This window comes from Rhizophagus irregularis, chromosome 13 (assembly GCF_026210795.1).
Source record: "Rhizophagus irregularis chromosome 13, complete sequence".
Classification (NCBI taxonomy): Eukaryota; Fungi; Glomeromycota; class Glomeromycetes; order Glomerales; family Glomeraceae; genus Rhizophagus; species Rhizophagus irregularis.
In genome coordinates, this window is record NC_089441.1 from 804232 (window position 1) to 827508 (window position 23277).

A 23277-nucleotide genomic window follows, 5' to 3' on the forward strand; every position below is an offset into this window, starting at 1 on the left:
CCTTCAATATTAGGATAGTGTTTCTCCTCTTGTTTTTACATCATTTCAATTTTATAATTACTTTGGACGTCTAAAATTTATATTAAATTAGTACCATTTTTGAGAATATTTTTTTTTTAAATATAATTATACGTTTTCAAAAAAAAAAGTAATTCTTACTTTCAGGAAGTTCCAATTCATCTTGTTCTTCTGAATGAATATTTGGATTATTATATATATCATCATCATTTGTCAAATATAAATCTAATTTAAAAATACTAAAATAATCATCAGTATTATTTCGGGAACGATACTGTCGCACAATTAGTGTCAATCAATTGTGTAACATACTGACGTCTTAAGGACAAAATTATAATTGGCCGGAATTAAAAAGCTTGTCCTTAAAATTTAATTATTAAAACAAATTTATAAATTTATCAATTGCCCAAAAATTTTCAAGATTATATATATCTATTTTTAAAAATAAATTTTTTTTACGATACATTTCAAAAATTTTGACTTGATCTACCGGTTACGGCACATCCATTTCACCGAAACCTATTTCGCCGAAGCCATTTCTCCGAAGGGATATTTCACCGAAGGGATATTCTTAATTATATTTATTTTAATCAATATTGTATATTGTGTAACATTAAACACACATATGCTAAATATCAAATAATATTGGCCGATATACCAATTAATTTTTATCTTTTTACGAAAAAAAGTTTTGATTAAATGGTGTCAAGTAATTTTTTTTTTCAAAGAAATGTATTGTTTATTTATAATAATTTTTTGAGTGGGAATAAATATTTATTATTAGTGAAAAAACAAAAAAAAAGTTTATATTTTCTATTTTATGGAGTGAAAAGATTTATATAATGAATTTATTTTAAATTTTTAACAAAGAATCATCAAAGAAAAGTTTATAATTAATTCTTTTTTAAAAATTTTTTTTATCACGCCAATATTATTTGTCATTATTTGTGAAAATAAGATTCAAGTTACTTTTATTTATAAAATAGTAACAATAATAAAATTTTGTTCAATATTATGATAGCATTTTTATAATTATAGATGATGATAAAATAATGTAAAAACATATCATGAAATTATAAAACTTTGTAGGAAAATCTTAATTGTAGAAATCTAAATAATAAATAACGTGGGAGAAATGAAATTTGTAAAAAAATAACAATTAAGAAAAAATAATAACTGTTCATACAACTTTGGAATCCCACATATCTTTGAGTCGGTTGGCAAAATAATTTTCATATCAAATTCCCGTGTTGTTGATCAATTTGGTACTATACAAAAAAAGGATTAGTAGTGAATTTTATGTCTATGCCCATCACAGTTTAGCTCAACAAAATTAGTTTTCCTGTATTACCATAATTTGTAAGCTGTACGACTCTATAAATAATACTTTTTATCCATGCAAAAATACAAAATTCCTTCTTTATAAACTTGAAAAAAATGAGTTACGACAATAAGGACGAGATACAAATAGAATCTGAATTTAATGAATTGAATATTTCTGATAGTAATTCAAATGGCAACCATGAAAATTGTTATAAACCAAATGATGGCAAATTATGGTGTAAAGAATGTGTTCCTCGTTATATGATTGAAGGATGGACCAGTGGAAATAATGGTATTGATGAATTTATCAAGGATACGATTTATGATGCAAAAATTGGTTATGATGATTATGATGATGATGATGATGATAATGATGATAGTGATGGTGACGATTATCCAATATTTCTCGAATGGGTACCATTTGATAAATTTGAGGATATAAAGCAAATTGGTGAAGGTGGATTTTCCAAAGTATATTCTGCAATATGGATTGACGGTAAAGCAAAATATATTAAACAAAATGATGGAAGTTGGAAAAAAAAGGAACCAGAACCTAAGAAAATTGCTTTGAAAAAATTAAATGAATCACAAAATATTTCAGCTGATTATTTAAATGAGGTATATTTATACTTTTTATTTTTTTAATTAACTTTTAAAATATAAAGATTTATTACTGACTTTTAAATTTTTATAGATTAAAATATTTTGGAATTTTTATTTAAATGAAACTAGTGATGTTTACTTAAATTTTTATGGAATAACTAAAGATACAAAAACTAAAGAATTTATGATGATCATAGAATTAGCAAATCAAGGAAATTTGAGAAGTGTTCTTTCAAATGATTTTAATAATATTTTTTGGAATGAGAAATTAAGTATCTTATCTAATATGATATTTGACCTTAAAGGTTTACATAAGCTGGGATATTTTCATAAAGATTTGCATAGTGGAAATGTATTACAGGATAATGAACATAATGAACATTCTTATATTTCAGATTTTGGATTATCAAGGCCATCAAATGAACCAAGATCATATGATAAAATTTATGGAGTATTACCATATATTGCTCCAGAAGTTTTGAATGGGGAACCATATACATTATCTTCTGATATCTATAGTTTTGGTGTAATTATGACAGAATTATCATCTGGAAAACCTCCTTTTCATAATAGAAAACATGATATTAGCTTAGTATTAGAAATTTGCAATGGAATCAGACCTGAATTTGGAAAGGGAACTCCTGAAATTTATAAAAAATTAGCTTATAGATGTATGAGTGCTATTCCAAATCAAAGGCCAACAGCTAGTGAATTATGTGATATATTGGATTTTTGGAATTATACTTTTGAAGATGAATATCAAGAAGAAGAAAAATTTGGCTATAAAGGAAAAGAGATTAAAACTGTATTTGATGAAGCTAATAAAGAGATACCAAAAATCTCAACTACATATGAAAAAAATCCTGATGCAATATACACTAGTAGACTATTCACATTTAACAATTTGCCAAAACCCATCAATTCATCTATTATTACTTCATATCTTGATGATGAAGATAATAAAGGTATTATGCTTGAACTATTACTATTATGATTATTCTTCTATATGAATCCTATAATTACTAATTTTTTATCATTTTAATATATAGATTAAATTATTTGATTTAGAGGTTCCTAATTAACTAAAATACAACATAGTTATTATGTTTACTACATATAATTATATATTCGCTTATACTAAATTTTTACATTTAAACTATAGTTTAAATAATTGTTTTTTTTTCTATTCGTATTTTTAAAAAGATATATTCATTATTTATTTTATTAAATTATTATATTTATATATATTATATATAACTTGATTTACTCATTATAATAAAAGATGAGTAAAATAACAATTTAACAATTTAAATATTATAAAATGCTCGCGAACTGTAAAATTCAGTGGTGATTATATTATAAAATCTAAATTTATATTACGACCTTTGGGAGAAAGGTAAATTCATCTTTCTACTTCCTTTATGATAGCGACATATTCAAAGAAATATAAATTGGAAGTAAGTCCAAAAGAAACAGTCAAAATCGGTAAAATCAATATATTTAATCCTTTGTCTTAATTAATTCAAGGATGAATACTTATTCTGAAATTTAGCTATAATAATGATAATACTGTAATAATCTAGTAAAATGAATGAAAATTATAAGTATTTGAATAAAAATTTAATGTTCTGAATTTGGAAGTTCGATCATATTTAAATTGGAAATACATGAAATACATGAACAATCTACCGTAAATTTTTCTGTCATTCATCTGCGTCACTACTACTTCACTACTGCGTTTGACGAAAAATTTATTTTATAAAAGTTATTTACATATTTCTGCGTAGTGGGTATAAACGTTTTATAAATAATTTTGAATTGCGTAACACGTGATTTGTCAGCGTCTGATCTATTCCGTAATTATTTTATTTCTTTTTTATTTTCAGAGTAATGAAAGGTACAGTACAGTAGGCATCAACCAAACAAAGAAACTTTACATAGGACGCAAGCACTATACACCAAATCACCCGAAGATAATATTACTTTAGTTGAAGAATAAAGGAAAATGTAGAGGGCATTCTACCTACAAGTTCGAACTGAAAATGAAAAAAAAGCACTGAGGAAAAGAAAACGACCAAAAAAAGGGAAGGGAAAAAAAGCAGAAGCTAAAAAATCCCAAGGACCGAACCAAGGAACAAACAACTACCAACAAGCACCTAAACTACACCTCTGTTTCTATTTTCTACTACTATGGAACCCTACAAAAAGAATATTAGTCCAGGAAACAAATTAGTTATGGTTTGAATAGTTTGATTGCTGTTGGGTCATGTGTACTTCCTATAAAAAGTTTTATCCGTTATTTCTGTAAAAAGATGGAATATAAAACATGGATCGACATTTTTTATAGGGACTGTGTGTTTCGATGGCCAATCTGGTCTGGAAGTTTTAATGAAATTTTAATCGGATTTTTTTCAATGCGATCAGCCGCAGCAGATCAATTACTGTACGTTGATCATTTTTTTAGGACTCTTTTTTTTTTAAGATTAGTTTTTTAATAATAATATTTTTTTGGGCCGGATCTTTTTTTTCAATATTTTTTTTAGGTCTCTTTTTGTTAGACCAGAACTTTTTTAATATTAATAATTTTTCTAAATTTTTTTAAAACTGAATTTTAAATATTTTTCATCCTTTAGATTTAGCTAGTTATTACTAATTAAAAACCATAATTAAAGTTAAAATGATAGTTTGTTAAAGCTTATATTTAAAGCTAAAATTAACTTTTGTACAATACGCATTTGATAACAATACATTCCAAAATTGTTTTTATTACAAAATGCAGAAATTTTTAAATGAAAAGTTTCTTTGTAATAAAATTAAACTTTTTATTGTTAAATTTATCATTACTACTGTATGTAGATCTTGACGATTTTTATTTTACTAATTTATTTTTCTTTTTTCTTTCTTTCGTTCTTTTATCTCTTAGGTTTGGATTGGTGATATAATCAAAATAAATAAATAAATATTTTTTTATTGGATAAATATGCCTTGTATGGTTTTTTAGTTAGAATAAGTATATTTTTTTTACTTAAAAATAAGAAACATGTTAATATTATATAAGTTACAGCTAGTAGTATACTACTATAATTTATTTTTTTTTGCAAATTTTATCAATTTTAACTCAAAATCCATTTAATAAATACTATACAATAGAGATTGTGGGATTGTGCAAAATAATTTTTCTATCCACCTCATGAAATCCCGTAAGTTGCTGATCTATTTGGAACTACACGTGTGTATACAAGAAAAGGCTATTGGCGAATATGTTCTACGCCTATCACGGTTTAGCTCAACAAAATTAGCCCCCTGTATTACCATAATCTAAGCTGTATTAGTTACTATGATACGAACTACTTTTCAATACATGCAACCATACAAAATTCCTTTCTTATAAATTTGAAAATAAAAAAACAATGAGTTACAATTATAAGGACGAGATGCAAATAGAATCTGAATTTAAAGAATTGAATATTTCTGATAGAAATCCAAAAATCAATCATAAAAATTGTTATCAACCAACCTTAGATGGTAAATTATGGTGTAAAGAATGTGTTCCTCATTGCATAATCGAAGGATGGACCAGCGAAAATAACGATATTGATAAATTTATCAAGGATACGATTTATAATGCAAAATTAAAATATGATATTAATGCTAAAGTTGAATATCCATTATTTCTTGAATGGGTACCATTTGATAGATTTGAAGATGTAGAACAAATTGGAGAAGGTGGATTTTCTAAAGTATATTCTGCAATATGGATTGATGGTAAAGCAGAATATTTTAGACAAGATGATGGAAGTTGGAAAAAAAGAAATCCTAAGCCTATAAAAGTAGCTTTGAAAAAATTAAATGAATCACAAAACATTTCAACTAATTATTTAAATGAGGTACTATATTTGACATTTCTTTATTATTATTTAATTTTTAAAAATATAAAGATTTATTATTTCAATTTTATTAACTTTTAAATTTTTGTAGATTAAAACTTTTTGGAATATTTATTTTTATGATACTAATTATTTAAAATTTTATGGAATAACTAAAGATACAGAAACTAAAGAATTTATGATGATTATAGAATTAGCAAATCAAGGGAATTTGAGAAGTGTTCTTTCAAATAATTTTAATAATATTTTTTGGTATAAGAAAATAAAAGACTTACATGATATAGCATACGATCTTAAAAATTTACATGAATTGGGATATTTTCATAAAGATTTTCATAGTGGAAATATATTACAGAATCTTGAAAAAAGCGACATAAGTTATTCGTATATTTCTGATTTTGGATTATCTGGACCATCAAATGAACAAAAATTGGATGATAAAATTTGTGGGGTATTACCATATATTGCTCCAGAAGTTTTGAATAGAGAACCATACACATTATCCTCTGATATTTATAGTTTTGGTGTAATTATGACAGAATTATCATCTGGAAAACCTCCTTTTTATAATAGAAAACATGATATTAGCTTAGGATTAGAAATTTGCAATGGAATCAGACCCGAATTTGGAAAGGGAACTCCTGAAATTTATAAAAAATTAGCTTATAGATGTATGAGTGCTATTCCAAATCAAAGACCAACAGCAAGTGAATTATATGACATATTAGATTTTTGGTTTAAATCTCATGAGAATGAATATTATCAGGAAGAGAAATTTGGTTATAAAAGAGAAGAGATCAAAGCTATTTTTGATGAAGCTGATGATGAGATACCAAATATTACAACATCATATGAAAAAAATCCTGATGCAATATACACTAGTAGGATATTCACTTTTAGTAATTTGCCAAAACCTGTTAATTCATCTATTATTACTTCATATATTGATGAAGATAATGAAGGTATATTAAATTATTACTTTCATTACAGTATGTATATGATTAATTCCATAATTACTAATTTTTTATCATTTTTAATAGATGGTCAAGATTCTAAATTATTGATTTTTAATTAGATTATTACGTTTACTACTACATATGACTAGGAAACGGAAATCGTTAAAGTCCGTCGCGTCGGTATCTTTTTTTATTAAAAAAAAATTGTTTACGAAAATAGCATAGTATAAAAATACGTAACACCAAATAATATAAGCAGTGTTACAAAATCATCAGTGAAACAAGTAAAAGTGATACACAATCAAGAAGGAAAAAGCAGGGGTAATTAGTGAGGTGGCGTCAGCGGATGTACAGAAGAAAAATTTCATGGGTTGATCCAAAATTGTTAGTTCGTTATAAGTGCTCTACAATAGAAAGTCCTTCGCTACGCTCCGGACAATTATATATAGCTTATCTGTTATAAATTATAGTGAATCAAATATTTTGGTATTTTAAATTTTAATTTGTTATTTCTTTTATATTTCGTATTTTTTTAGGTATATATATTCATTGTTTATCTTATTAAATTATTATATCTATATGTACTATTATATATAACTTGATTTACTCATTATAATAAAAGGAACAATTTAACAAATTAAATATCATAAAATGCGCTCAGATTTTAAAACTAAATGGTAATTATGTTAGGAAAATCTAAATTTATATATATTACGAATTTTAATAAAAAGTAAATTCATCTTTTTACTACTGCGCTTACACATTCAAATAAAATAAAAAGTGGAAAATAAATCTAAAAAAAATAATTAAATCATTAAAATTAATGTAATTTTAGTTGTTTACATTAATTAATTTAAGGATAAAGGTATTTATAGTTTTTACATTACATACGAACGTTGTTATTACTTTGAAATTTAAACAAGTTAGCTATAATAATGTGTATAACCCAAAAATTAGTAAAATGAATGATAAAAAAATAATCTTCTAATTTTAATACTCCGTATTTGAAAGTTCAATAAATAAATATTGTTTAAATTGAAAATAAGTGAACAATCTACTATAGATTTATCTGTCGTCCATTTGCGTCGCTACTATTATTCATTGCATTGGACGAAGAATTATTTTATAATATTAATAGGTGCAATATAATTTCTTTTTCTTAGTAAAATATATCCTAATCCACTCAATAATATACAGTAGAAATTGTGGGAATCGTTCCTATTCCTCAATGGTTTATTGTTTCGACTACCTTTCTAAAATAAAATATAATTAACGTGTTATTCTATTAAAAACTAAAATATAATACATAAATTTTAAATAGCTCGTGGAATTTTTATGCAATGCTTTGGTTTCATCCTTTTATGGTTTAGTTATATTACTCATTCTTAATTGTATTTATTAATCAATATTGTATATACAGTATATGATATATCATTGAACATGCGTGATAAAAAATAATAATGGCTTATACTTTATATAAATTAAACAAATTATACATTTATTAATAATTTTCTTGAATGAGAATGAATATTAATTATTAGTGAAAAACAAAAAAAAGTTTATATCTTTAATTTACGGAATGAAAAGATTTGTATAGTTATTATTGGATTTATTTATTAAATTAATTTCAAATTTTTAACAAAAAAATGTTTATAATTATTGATTTTTTCTGTCACGCCAATATTGATTTGTGCGAATAAGATTTGTGTTACTTTTATTTATAAAGCATCAATTCTAGGCTAATAGATAATAAAATAATACAAAAAAATATCATGAAATTATGTCTTTGTAGGAAGAATCCGAACAATAAATAATGAGAGGAATGAATTTTATAAAAAAAAAAATCTCGATGATAACTGTTCATACAATTTTGGAAATCGATGACAAATCCTGTGTTAGTTGCTGATCAACTTAGTACTATACAGTATACATTACGCGCATGTATACAAAAAAAGGACCAATGGCAAATTTATGTCCTATGTCTATCGCAGTTTAGCACAACAAAAAATTAGCCCCTTGTATTGCCATATTCTGTTATTATGTTACGACTCTATAAATAATTCTTTTTAACCATACAAATGATACAAAATTTCATTTTTATAAGCTTAAGAATAAAAAAAATGAGCAACGATAATAAGTACGAGATACAAATGGAATCTGAATTTAATAAATTGAATATTTCTGATAGAAATCCAAACATCAATCATGAAAATTGTTATAAACCAAATGATGGCAAATTATGGTGTAAAGAATGTGTTCCTCATTGTATAGTTGAAGGATGGACCAGTGGAAATAATGACATTGATGAATTTATCAAGGATACGATTTATAATGCAAAATTAAAATATTGTGATGACGGTAAAAAATACCCATCATTTCTTGAATGGGTACCATTTGATAAATTTGTAGAAATAAAACAAATTGGCGAGGGTGGATTCTCTAAAGTATATTCTGCAATATGGATTGATAATAAAGTAAAATATATTAGACAAAATGATGGAAGTTGGAAAAAAGGAGAATCCGCTAAACCTATAAAAGTAGCTCTGAAAAAATTAAATGATTCACAAAATATTTCTGTTGAATACTTAAATGAGGTATAGATATACTTTTTTATTGTTAATTTAGAGATTTATAACTACAATTTATTGACTTAAATTTTTGTAGATTAAAACACTTTGGAATATTTATTTTAATGAAACTACTTATTTAAAATTTTACGGAATAACTAAAGATATAAAAACTAAAGAATTTATGATGATTATACAATTAGCAAATAAAGGAAGTTTGAGATGTATTCTTTCAAGTAATTTTGATCATATTTTTTGGAATGAGAAATTAAAATTCTTATATGATATGGTATATGACCTTAAAAATTTACATAAATTAGGATATTGCCATAAAGATTTTCATAGTGGAAATATGTTACAGAATTGTAATAAGTTTTTAAATAGTGTTACTTATATTTCAGATTTTGGATTATCAGGGCCATCAAATCAAAGATCAAATAATAAAATATGTGGAGTATTACCATACATTGCTCCAGAAGTTTTAAATGGAGAACCATATACATTATCTTCTGATATCTATAGTTTTGGTATAATTATGACAGAATTATCGTCCGGAAAACCTCCTTTTTATAATAGAAAACACGATATTAGCTTATCATTAGAAATATGTAATGGAGTCAGACCTGAATTTGGAAAAGGAACTCCTGAAATTTATAAGAAATTAGCCTATAGATGCATGAGTGCTGTTCCAAATCAAAGACCAACAGCAGATGAATTATATGACGCATTAAAATTTTGGTATCATCCTAGTGGTGAAGATGAAAGAGATAAATTTGGTTATAAAGGAAAAAAGATTAAAGCTATATTTAATGAAGCTGATAATGAGATACTAAACATTTCAACTTCATACGAAAAAAATCCTGATGCAATATACACTAGTAGGGTATTCACATTTAGTAATTTGCCAAAACCTGTTAATTCACCTATTGTTACATCATATCTTAATGATGATGACGAAGAAAATAAAGGTATTATTACTATTATATTTATTACTAGTAATTTTGTAATTACTAATTTTTTCATTTTAATAGATTGTCAGGATTCTAAATTATTTGATTTAGAAGTTCCCAATTAATTATAATCAGAATATAACGCAGTAGTATGTATATTACGTTTACTACATATAATGTATTCACTTATACTAATTTTTTTCATTTAAATTATATCTGAAACAAATATTTCAGTACTTTTAAAATTTCAATTTATTATTCGTATTTTTAAAAGATATAATAATTATTCACTTATTATACATTTATATATTATATATGACTTGATTTACTAAAAGAAGTATAAAGTAACAATTTAACTTAAATATTATAAAATGCTTGCGGACTGTGAAATTGAGTGGTAATTATATTAGGAAAATCTAAATTTATAATATTACGAATTTTAATAAAAAATAAATATTTGTCTTTTACGATAACGAAATGTTGGAACAGTAAAATCAATGTAATTTAATCCTTTACATTAATTAATTTAAGGATTAAGTATAAAGGTATTTATAGAATTATCCCTTAAACCGTAAGCAATTGCGGGCAAATTTGCCCGCAATTTTACCAAATTTCAGCTCTCATCTAATTTTATGAAAAATAAAGCAATTTTAATAAAATTTTTTTTCAAAATAGTTTAAATTATATATTATGCAGCAATTATTATCATTTATAAATTATATATTAGAAAATCGAAAATTATCCATTGGTCAAAAGTTGTATTTTAAGATAATCACAAAATTTTAAAATCTTTGCACTTAACTTTGCCGATTTCATTGATAATTAATTGTATCTATATAAAAGCTTAATAGAATATGTAGAATTTGGTATGAGAAACAACTTTTGTTAATATGATTTTTGATGTTTATAAGCAGGATTTTGACTTAATATAGAACCTAAATGATAATTTTATTATACATTTTAATTATATACTCATAAAAATCAATTTTTTTTATCTCTATTTTGTTTATTATAATGCAAAATTTTATAATGAAAATAAAAAGTTATAATAAATATTCAAATAGAGAAAAAATATGATAAGAAAAGTCTAGATTTTATTATATAAAAATTCCAATACTATTTTTGCGGGTTAATTTCTCATCCAATTTTAATGATCAACCGCATATCTAACTCATACAATTTATGGCCAGAATGTAGATCAATTTGGCTACAAAATTATGTGACGATCTGGCCAAAATTAAAGAATTTTTTATAGCGTCACTTATTCTAATTTAGAAGTTGCGGGCAAATTTGCCCGCAAAACGGTTTAAGGGATAGTTTTTACATTAACTCTGAAAATTAGAGAAGTATTATAATATAATCCAAAAATAGTAAAATGGGTGAAATTTATAAATTTTAATAAAAAAAACATTCTTTGAATTTTTATTGTGAAAGTTTAATCAACGTTGGATCATTATTTTATTTGTTCTATAATAACAATCATTGCGGAACTTCGGCAAAAGCTCTGCTGCGCCCTCGGGAATTAAATATTGACTTAAAGACACATGTGATATCGATTAAGCTTTTTCCCTAAAAAATGTCAAATAATGACGTGCGTTTAACGCTGGGAAAATGAGTTAGATAGTGAGAAAATTGGTTAGACACAAGATTTGGGGTACAAAAAATTTTTTTTGGCTTATTTTTGACTGTTCACTAATAAATTTTATAAAAATCTGGTGATTGAAATACTGTCAAATATTTATTTAATTTAACATGACGGGCAAATTTTGGGGTATTTCATAAATCCGCCGTGATGTATTATTTAAATTGAAAGTACGTGAACAATCTACTATAGATTTCTCTGTCGTCCGGCGCTACCATTTTTCGTTGCATTAGACGAAAGAAATCATATTAATAAACACAATATAATTTTATGAAATTATGAGAATTGTTCCTTTTCAATGGTTTGTTGTTTTGACCACCTTTCTAAAATAAAAATATGATTGACGCATTTATTCTTGACAGCTAATAACCCGCGGAGTTTTTATGCAATGTTTGGGTTCGCGGATTTATATAGTACCTGTGTTCAATCTTTTTTCGGTTGATTTATGTTAAATTCTTAATTAATTACTTTATTTAAACTTAGAGGTTTGAACCGACCGAAAAAACCTTAACCGATTAATAATCGATTAACCAGCTACCATAATCGAATAATAATCGATTAATTAATCGGTTAATCGGTTAAATGTATAAATTTTAAGCTTATAGTAAGTTTATTTTATTTTATTTATATTTTAACAATTTTAACCTGCAATTAACAAATTTTGTGATTTTTCGCGTACTATATCACATGACATAATTAATGTTTCGAAATATATTTTTTTACACAAATACTTAATTACAAGAAATATTTATAAATAGCGTTAAAAAAAATAAAAATAAAAATAAAAATATAAGAAATTTCAAATTTTGTAAAGACAATTTCTTAATTTACACTGGGTGTTCATCACGTAACTTTATTAAAAAGTTATGTAAAAATTAATTTTTAATAAATATGATTTTAAAAGGAACATGTAGTATATATATTTTTATCTGTTCTGCAAGTTTACTTAAAGCGTCAAAGTTGATTTTGAATGTCGATTTTGATTTATTTAACAAATTCTTTTTTTTTTTCCTGTTTTTCGTAAAATTTAATTCTGCGCAACATTAAATGATCAGCATAGAAAATTTACTTTTTTGTGAAATTCGTAAAACACCTCGTGTACAAATAGAAAGCGTTATTTTTTCTAAATTCAAGAAATAAAAATTTATTAGTTTAATATACACAAAACTCTTTTCGGACGTAGAAGATAATTTTTAATTTTTTTTTGTTTGCTTACTTTGTTATTAGTAGGTGATTCCACCTTTTAGAAATTGTAGTGGAAGATGCAAACTTTGACGACCCAGATAAAGATTATTTAATATTTTCAACATTCCTATAATCAATATATTCAGAAAAATCATCATTCAGTTCGTTATCATTCATGTTAAATAGCCATTTTTAATAAAGTTTTATTTAAAATAAAATCAATTTAAATTTTTTTATTTTTTTTTACGTAAAATCAATAAAAAAAAATGTTTGTGTTTGTGATTTAACTAAATTTGTTAAACTCAAAAAAAATAATAATAAGATAATCTGCATTTTTAACCGATTAAAATATTCGATTAAATTATTCGGTTAAATTATTCGATTAAATTATTCGGTTAAATTATTCGGTTAAATTATTCAATTAAATTATTCGGTTAAATTATTCGATTAAATTATTCGGTTAAATTATTTGACCTAAATCGGTTAACTGACTTAATTGATTAATTAATCGATAAATCTCCAATCTCTATATTTAATCGTCATTCAATATCGTGTACATTAGCCAAAATTGACTAGATTATTATTTATTAAAAAGTTATTTCTCGTGATGTTAATCTTTTTTTCGATTGTTTTTGTTTACATTCGTTCTTTGTTCGTATTATTTGTTGAAAAATATTATGTACGGAGTGAAAAATTATAAATTAACTTTATAAAGTGATTGTACCGGTACATGATTTTCACCGTGTAACCGAATAAAATTGCGTAATAATTGTGCATGGCCGTTCTTTTTAATGAAAAAGTATCTACTAGACACGTCTATCAACTCTACCATACAATCAAAGGTACTCATGGAGTTTATTCGTACCGCTTTTGTACCGCTAAAAAGAAAGCTACGTTTAAATTACCGTGAATTTTGTATTGGGTAGAATTTGGTCAAATAGTGCGGCAATACGAGGGTTGAGCAGATGACCTTGCTTTTATGAAATACATTTTTTAATTTCTAAGACATTTTTTTTTTTCATTTTCGAACTTTAGCGAACTTTTCAGGGTAAAACACTTTATTTAATAATTTTTTTTTCTTTTCATTTTTCGAACTTGAGCGAACTTTTTAGGATAAACAACTAAACATTGTAAACGTATATGAATTACTAGCATGGAGTTTCTATATTTAATGTAACTTTAAGCGGTTAGCACGCCAGCACGACTGTACTTGATATTTTTTTACAATACGTCATCCGTTAAATTGAACAAACCATTTGCATTGCACATCATTTTCAGGATTGACGATTCTAATTAACAGTAAGATGCGGATCGGGTAAAAACCCTTGATGATGAAGATGATTTATGATATAATGGTTTCCGACTATTGTTTAACTGTTTAACGATAGATAGATAATAAGGGTTTAGATATGAAACAAGGAACTTATAAATAAAAATATTACGGTTTAATTTTTTATTATAAAAGTATTAACGTAAAGTCGAATATATATAATAATTGAGAATTCCTTCTGTATTATAAAAGGACAACAAAAAAGAATGACTTACATCCGTATGAATTGCCAAAAAAGGTAAAATATTGATTGTTGAGTAACCATCGAGTACAAAACAAAAAAGAAATTCTTAAAAAGGTTAAAGATTTATTTGTTGTTGTTTTCTATGTTTCTAGAATTTAAAAAGAATGTATTAAAAAGGTAGGATTTTTTAAACAAATAAATTTCTTATGGAAGATTTGTTTTACCATAAAGCACCTATCAAAATGTAACCATGCATAGTTAATGCAAGTATGATCCAATTTTTGCCAAGGACGTGATGACGATCATACCGATCAATTATTTGACGAACGAATTAAAATCAATTAAACAAGTTTTACAAGTTTTGGGTCGTAAAAAGGTCGCATAAATCACATTTAATTTAAAACAAAATAAACAAAATAATAAAAATTTTTTTTCTATATAAATAATTGATAGTAATTTAATAAGAAAAAAGAAATTTTATAAACGAGAAATTCTTTTTAAAAAATGCGAAAGTATGTAATGATCTTCCAAACATTCGATAGTTTCAATTTCATTTTTGCTTTTTATTTAGTATGAGTTTTATTGCTGATTAATTATTATTATTTCACATGACAAATCAATGACAAATCAGTGACAATCTTTTCAACTCAACATCAATAAAATGTGAAACAAAAATAAATAATATTCAAAAATATTAGAACAATTTTATTTAAATTTTATCCTGTAAATATTTTCCTTATATTTACTGTTTGTTATATTTTGTTATATTCACAGTTTTTTTATAAATAAAAAGTAAAATTTTCATTTTTATTTTTTCAAAAAGAAACTGATAAAAAAAATTTTTTTACAATGTCAGTATTAATAATGGAAAAATTTCAAACAAATTATTATAAACAAGAACCACTCAGAAAATATGCAAAACTTTGTCGAAAAATATCAATTAAATCATTAAATAATTTAAATAATACATTTCAAATTGTTCAAGAACAACAAAAAGAAACATTACAAATGATATTAAAATCAAACGAATATCTTTCTTGGACAAAAGTGGAACTTTTTAAACCAATTCATGAAGCTCTTTTAAATCCTTTTATTAAAGTAAATTATTTTAGAAGTGATGTTTTATTAAAATTAATGAATATATTAAAATATTTAGAAGAAAAAAATGATAAATTAAAATATTCTAATAGAAAGATAATAAAAATAAATAAATTGCAAAATTTACTTTTGAGAATAATAAAAAGTTTAGGAATTACTATGAATATTATAATTCCTGTTGAACAATTTCCATTAGAAAGTGATTTTGATATAGTATTTAATTTTATATGGAAGAGAATTTGGATATTAACTGATGGAATAAATATGAATCATTATAAAGGTTCGCTTAGACATCAAAATGTTTTTGAAAAGATTGAAAAATGGATACGATCATAAAAAAAAAAGTTCATATCAATATATTATATTATCTATAGTTTATATATATATATATATTCATGTACTCATATTTATCATAGGAATCGCGTTTGCTGGACATGTCGTAGTTGTCGTACTCTATATTTCCGGCGAACCATTGATTTCATTGATTTCACGTAAATATTTTCTAAAAAAATTATTATATTATTTTTTAATTATTTTTAATGATATTTATTTTATACACAATAAAAATTAAAAAAAAAATACTTTTTTAACAAAAAAAATCTATAAGCTCTCTATTTTATAAGTCTATAAGTTTTTAATCCTCTAATAAGTCTAATAAGGGGAACAAACAATTATAAATGAACTTAAGAAATATAATTGAAAAATTATAATTATAATCGAATATAAAAAAAATTTAATTATGATCAATTTATCGGAATCGTCAATTTTACGATTGGCCAAATTTAAAGTAATATGTTTTATCCTTTTCATGAAAATTTCCAAATTATAAATTAAATCTATTATTAATTCCCAATTTTCAATATTTATTGTAATATCAAATTTCTTTAATTTTTCTAAAAGTTGAAAAGTTGAATAAATTATTATTAAAAATAATGAAGCATCTTGTTTTGTAAATGGATCATGTTTTAATAATAATATTTTTAATGATTCAATATTTTTATTAACATCTCCCACTTGATAAATGATTTCAAGTTGTTTTTTAAGTATTAATTTATATAAATTATCTTCATAATCATTTAAATAATCAAATGTTCTCTTTGGATAAAATTGTAATCTTGAAGAATAATTTATAGAAAATATTGATAATGAACTTCTTGTTGAAATTGTTGAATCTCTTGAATAAAGACTCGTTAAAGTCGATCTTTTCATATTATTTTTAAAAGTATCATTAAAATCTCCTTCTCCATCATCATCAAATTCAATAATTTCTCCATCATCTGACGTATTTCCAAAATATTCATCATTTCTCTTTAATCCATTCTCTTTTAATTCTTCTTTAATATATCTTTCAATTCTCAACTTTTCTCCAAATTCAATTTGATCTTTTATTTCAATTAAAATAAATTTTAATAATTCAATAAATTGAATTTCTTTAAATTTTTGAAATTTTTGATGATTTTTAAAATAATTTTCATTTTTAATTTCTTCAACATGTTCTTGAATTAAATTATAATATTTTGTAGTAAATTCATATTTTTTACGTTGAAGTTCTATCAATAAAATTAAATATTGATTTAAACATTGTAAAGATTGATGATCAAGTGTATAATTTGAAGAAATCCATTCATGAAAAGTAAAATACCAATTTGGTGATAAATTTATCATTTTTTTTTTTGAAACGATTTCTTTTATATTTCTTTTATAACAAAAAAAATTTTATTTTTTTTTATTTTTTATTTTTTTTCCGAAGAAAAAAATTATGGTCTTATAATATCGAAATATATTGTATTATGTAATTATTGTCATAATACGAAGATCAAATGTGGTAATTTGTGTCGTGTAACGAAATCTGAAACTAGATATACTAATATAGTATCTATATACCTTATAGTATGATTGTTGATACCGGAAAATTTTATTATACAAAATTTCTTATATAATAACAGTGTGCATACGGAATTTCTAAATCCATTAAACAAATTATGCAGTATTATATTAATCTACGCCGATTATATATATCAAGTTTAGAAGAATATTTGTTATTTTTTTTTTAAAAAAAGGATAATAACAACAATACACAAATATTTGAATTAAAAATTTTTTATTACGCTATACATGTTTTAACATATTTTTATAAGTTATATTGCATAAGAAACACAAAATTAGTTCTCAGGTTTCAAGTTCGTAATTAATATTACCGAGTTTTCATTTCGTTAATTTGTAATAATAAACTTAATTTCTTTACGTTAAAATAAAACTAATACTTTTTATTATTATCCGATATTAGATATGTTTATTAATTATACGGATATACGGATCTTATACACAAGATCAGTTTAGCAACTAATGATTATAGTATTCTTGAAAGTGATATACCACTGATCATCTTGGTCGATATTATTAAATGTTTATTAATTTTTTTTGTACGCAAATTGAAGTACATTTATTATAATGATTTCTTTATTTACACGTGTTAAAAATTTCAAACTTAAAATTTTAATAAAATAAATACGTTTTAAATACGCTCAACAATTACTTTGTTATGGTACAATTGGAAAATCTTAAATGAGTTGCTCTGCGCACAATAATACAGTATTATCATCCCACTAAATTTTATTATATGTTACAGTTGTTACACCCTCGCTTTCAAAAGGATGGTGTAAATTAAAACTTGTCGATCAAATTAATATATATCATATTTGTAATATTTATCGTTATGACGCAGTATTTGGATTCTATATTTGTAACGAGAGTAAATTAATAAGTTCTTTATTTTATAATGTAAATAATTTTTAAAATTTGTTTATATTAAACAAAGAAATCTAAAAGGAGATAGAGGAAAGCTACTGCTGCTGTATGAAGAAAAGAAAATTTTTAATTAGTTCTCAGAACAAGGAAGAAATTTGTTTCCCGTTAAATTGATCTCGAAGGTATCAATGGAGCACCAATAAATTGACAATTAAATTGCATAAAGATTATAAAAAAAAAAATCAAAGATAATTTTTCAAACATTATCCCTTATATAATATTTAAAGAACATATTATTGGTGCTTATTTCCGAATTTTACGGTGATTCCAAATATTATTTTACCAAATAATTATAATAATTAATAATTTGTCCATTAACGGTTTCATTCAGTAAATATCTATATTTTTTTTTCTTGCAGTAAAGTTACGTAATTTTATTACAGCCAGTGGTGAGCAATGTCACACTCGGAAAATAGTTTTATGTCGATCCGGTCATAAGTTTATCCGTCTTTTTTAAAATCTTCTTGTAACACTGTGATGATGGTACAAACCATTCCACAAATCAAAATACGTGATACAAGTGAGTTGATAAATTCGGAAAGAATTTTGGAATTTGGAGGAATTTGGATAAATTCTTTGATGCGAATCATTTAAAACAAATTGATTATCTTAACGTAATGCAAATATGAAATATACAAAAAATACGATAGATAATTAAATATTTATAATTTTCAACGGGTATAATAGATGAGTTTGGTTTTTTTGAATCTGTATTTATCGTTATTTATCGTTATTTTCGTTATTTTTCGTTATTTTCGTTATTTTGGTTATTTTGGTTGCGGTATTTTGTAAAAATTTAAAAATTATTTATTTTTTGTTATATAAAGATTTTTATAAAATTCTGCTCTTATACAATAAATATTGGACCTTAAATAAGACGGTTATTTTCATAGTTTAAATATTGAATTATTAAATGAAATATATTATGCCAAGTTTAATTTTAATAAACTCGTTAAAAAAACTTTTTATCAATCTTTTTAATAGTTTATTTTTTTTTCTATTACTATTTTTCTTATAACCCAAACTTTTTCATATTTATTCCCTATATAATCATTTATATTATAAAGGTTATGTGATAAAGTAATCTGGGAAATTTCAATCTTTAAAAGGTTTGAAATAATATTTTAAAAATATTTTATGATAAACCAATACTTTAATGTGGATGAACGGGCGTTGTATGATACTTGCTGAATGTATGGCAAGTACACAAAACAAAGGGCTCACTAGGCAATGAATTGTCAAAAGATTTTAGCAAGTTATTTAAAAATATCTCTCATAAAAATAACAAATGTCCGTTTTGTTCATTGTAATGGCGTGACGATTTTTTTAAAAAAAATCGAAGTTATTAATATATTAGATAATTACTGTATAGGCGAAAATAAATTACAAGAAATCATGATAAAAAAAAATTCAAAGATTGAAAAAATTGATTTCGGTTATAAAATCAATTATCTTGTTATTTTTAATTCTAAAATAATAAATTTTGACATAACTCTAAGGTTGTTCATATTATTTTATTATTATATTTAATAATGTGCATTCCTAAAAATTTAATATATGATTTTTTAACTTTATTCAGTCTATTATTGAACCTTTTCTTATCTTTATATCGCCCTTTTTACGGATAAATACCTTAAATAAAAGTTAATGATTTTTTACCTGATAGGAAATTCCGTTTATTGGAAAATAGACCATATAAAAAATTAGATCAATGATTAATCTATTTAAGAATCAACATTGTTGCCAAATATATAGTCCCATCATATTAAGAAAAATTATTATTAAGAAACAAAATATTTCGCAGGATAACTAATTTAGTGTATTTTGGCGCAATTTTAGTAATAATACAAATACGTGTCGCGAGTACGCGTGTCATCATATACACCTATAATAAATAATTAATTTTATATATGAGTTAAGTTAACTGTAAAAAGATGGAATACAAGAATTACATAAAAACAAAAGTAGAAACTGTACTTTGATATTTTTGAAACCTTTTGACACGTTGTTATAATATATATTTATTATCTAAAGAAATAATGAACATGATTTTTATCCGAGTTAACTGACTCAATGACATCAGTTAAAACATTGAAGAATAGAAACGTTTTCCACGTACAATTTCTGTGGTTTTAAAAAAGCAAATAGGTTTAAAGTCAAAATTCACATTTATGAAGAAAGTCAATATGGAATACCTTTATAAGAAAAATAAATTATTTTTGCTAAATACAATTATTAGCACCTATAATGAGCGACATCTTAAAAAAACCTAATTTAAATCATTCAAATATTTCAAGTTAATAATTATGTTAGTTTATTAAACTTTAAAAGTGTTATGAGAAATAAAAGCATTATTATTTGAGTATTTAAAAAATACTCAAATTTCATTCATCTTGAATTATACTCTTAGTAACAAATTTTAAGAAAATTAATAGTAAATATCAATACGCGTAAAGTAATTTAGTAGCAGGTTAAATAGATGTAAATCTTGATATATAATAACCTTTACAATTGAATAACCAATGTAAAAAATAAATTCGTATTAATTTTATTAATTCTGATCATGAATATTCAATAAAAGTAATAGAAACTCGAACCCACTTTTCTTTATAAAGATCGTAATCATATTAATTTGTGTTGGTTTCAAATATAATTTAATATCAACTTAATTTTATAAATATTCTTTTATTGTTTTTATTGTAATAAGAAAATCAAGTTAATAATTCTGTCATAACTCATAAGATATAAAATACAATAATTATATAAAAAAAATAAATTGATATAAGAAATAATAATAACAAAAAAAATTTAAAAATATTGTATTGAAATGATTGCTTTCAACTATAATTAAATGAGCAAAAATTTAATAATAATTGAATATATAATTATATGTAGCAAACATAATAAATACTGTTTCTTATCTTAAATATATTTAATTACTAGGAACCTCTAAATCAAATAATTTAGAATCTTGACAATCTATTAAATGATAAAAAGTTAGTAAAAATATTAAATATATATTGCAATGATCATAAAGAAAGAATTAATACCTTTATTATCTTCTTCATCTTCAAGATATGAAGTAATTATAGATGAATTAACAGGTTTTGGCAAATTACTAAATGTGAATACTCTACTAGTGTATATTGCATCAGGAATTTTTTCATATGAAGTTGAAATATTTGGTATTTCTTTATTAGCTTCATCAAAAATAGCTTTAATTTCCTTTACTTTATCACCAAATTTTTCTTCATTTTGATAATTACCATTTGAAGCATTCCACCAAATTACTAATATGTCATATAATTCATCTGCTGTTGGTCTTTGATTTGGAATAGCACTCATACATCTATATGCTAATTTTTTATAAATTTCAGGAGTTCCCTTTCCAAATTCAGGTCTGATTCCATTACATATTTCTAATACTAAGCTAATATCATGTTTTCTATTATAAAAAGGAGTTTTTCCAAATGATAATTCTGTCATAATTATACCAAAACTATAGACATCAGAAGAGAATGTATATGGTTCTCCATTTAAAACTTCTGGAGCAATGTATGGTAATACTCCACATATTTTGTCATCTGATCTTTGTTCATTTAATTGCCCTGATAATCCAAAATCTGACACATAAGTTAAATTATCATTATTATCATCCCTATTCTGTAATAAATTTCCACTATGAAAATCTTTATGAAAATATCCCAATTCATGTAAATTTTTAAGGTCATGTACTATATTATGTAAGATTTGTAATTTTTTATTCCAAAAAATATTATTAAAATTACTTGAAAGAATACTTCTCAAATTTCCTTGATCTGCTAATTGTATAATCATCATAAATTCCCCAGTTTTTGTATCTTTAGTTATTCCATAAAAATTTAAATAATTATTACTATCATTAAAATAAATAATCCAAAGTGTTTTAATCTACAAAATTTAAAAGTCATGAATAAATCTTTATATTTTGAAAATTAGTTAACAATAGAAAATGTAAATATACCTCATTTAAATAATTAGCAGAAATATTTTGTGAATCATTTAATTTTTTCAAAGCTACTTTTATAGGTTTGGGTTCTTCTTTTTTCCAACTTTCATCATTTTGTCTTTTATATTCTGCTTTACCGTCAATCCATGTTGCAGAGTAAACTTTGGCAAATCCCCCTTCGCCAATTTGTTTTACATCTTTAAATCTATCAAATGGTACCCATTCAAGAAAAAATGGATAATAATAATCATCATCATCAGAATATTTTGTATTATAAATTGTATCCTTGATAAATTCATCAATATCATTATTCCCACTGGTCCATCCTTCAATTATACAACGAGGAACACATTCTTTACACCATAATTTATTATCTTCTGGTTTATAACAATTTTTATGGTTGATATTTACCGAACTTGAATCATTGTCAGAGATATTTAATTTATCAAGTTCAGATTCAACTTGACTTTCATTTTCTTTATAATTATCCTTATTCATTTCTTTTTTATTGAATTTGAATACTAATTGTTTTATTTTTCTATTAATGTAACTAATTTTTATGATTAAAAATTTTGATAGAAAATTAATTCGTAAAAAAACTGAGACTTTACTTAAATACTTTTATTATTAATAAGGATAAAAAGGAATTATATAGTTACAGAAAAAAAATGCTGTACAAAACAAAAAGATCGACAATATACAGTGTGTTACAAAAAAAAAACCGGAATAATTTAAGAT

General features: G+C 23.7%; 5 protein-coding genes across 5 annotated transcripts; 3 read left to right on the forward strand and 2 right to left on the reverse strand.

Annotated features, from left to right (window-relative positions):
* Window positions 1-1455: 1455 nt before the first annotated feature.
* OCT59_004803 (uncharacterized protein) lies at window positions 1456-2998 on the forward strand (the record flags this gene model as incomplete). Its single annotated transcript, XM_066137950.1, has 3 exons — window positions 1456-1959; window positions 2036-2909; window positions 2994-2998. 3 exons carry the CDS (start codon window positions 1456-1458, stop codon window positions 2996-2998), a joined length of 1383 nt encoding a protein of 460 aa, XP_065997141.1.
* Window positions 2999-8907: 5909 nt separating this feature from the next.
* On the forward strand, window positions 8908-10429 carry OCT59_004804 (uncharacterized protein; the record flags this gene model as incomplete). Its single annotated transcript, XM_066137951.1, has 4 exons — window positions 8908-9381; window positions 9452-9590; window positions 9957-10322; window positions 10386-10429. The coding sequence occupies 4 exons, from the start codon at window positions 8908-8910 to the stop codon at window positions 10427-10429; spliced, it is 1023 nt and encodes a 340-aa protein (XP_065997142.1).
* Window positions 10430-15468: 5039 nt separating this feature from the next.
* Window positions 15469-16079, forward strand: OCT59_004805 (uncharacterized protein; the record flags this gene model as incomplete). The annotated part of the gene is made up of 1 exon (XM_066137952.1): window positions 15469-16079. Exon 1 carries the CDS (start codon window positions 15495-15497, stop codon window positions 16077-16079), a length of 585 nt encoding a protein of 194 aa, XP_065997143.1. The 5' UTR covers window positions 15469-15494.
* A 202-nt stretch (window positions 16080-16281) lies between these two features.
* Window positions 16282-17486, reverse strand: OCT59_004806 (uncharacterized protein). Its single transcript, XM_025324468.2, has one exon. The coding sequence runs from the start codon at window positions 17406-17408 to the stop codon at window positions 16395-16397; it is 1014 nt and encodes a 337-aa protein (XP_025186025.1). The 5' UTR covers window positions 17409-17486; the 3' UTR covers window positions 16282-16394.
* A 3997-nt stretch (window positions 17487-21483) lies between these two features.
* Window positions 21484-23037, reverse strand: OCT59_004807 (uncharacterized protein; the record flags this gene model as incomplete). The annotated part of the gene is made up of 4 exons (XM_066137953.1): window positions 21484-21530; window positions 21602-21907; window positions 22340-22481; window positions 22555-23037. 4 exons carry the CDS (start codon window positions 23035-23037, stop codon window positions 21484-21486), a joined length of 978 nt encoding a protein of 325 aa, XP_065997144.1.
* Window positions 23038-23277: the final 240 nt, after the last annotated feature.

Coding starts and splice junctions, on each gene's coding strand:
- OCT59_004806 (XM_025324468.2), bottom strand. CDS start 17,408: ATGATAAATTTATCACCAAATTGGTATTTTACTTTTCATGAATGGATT.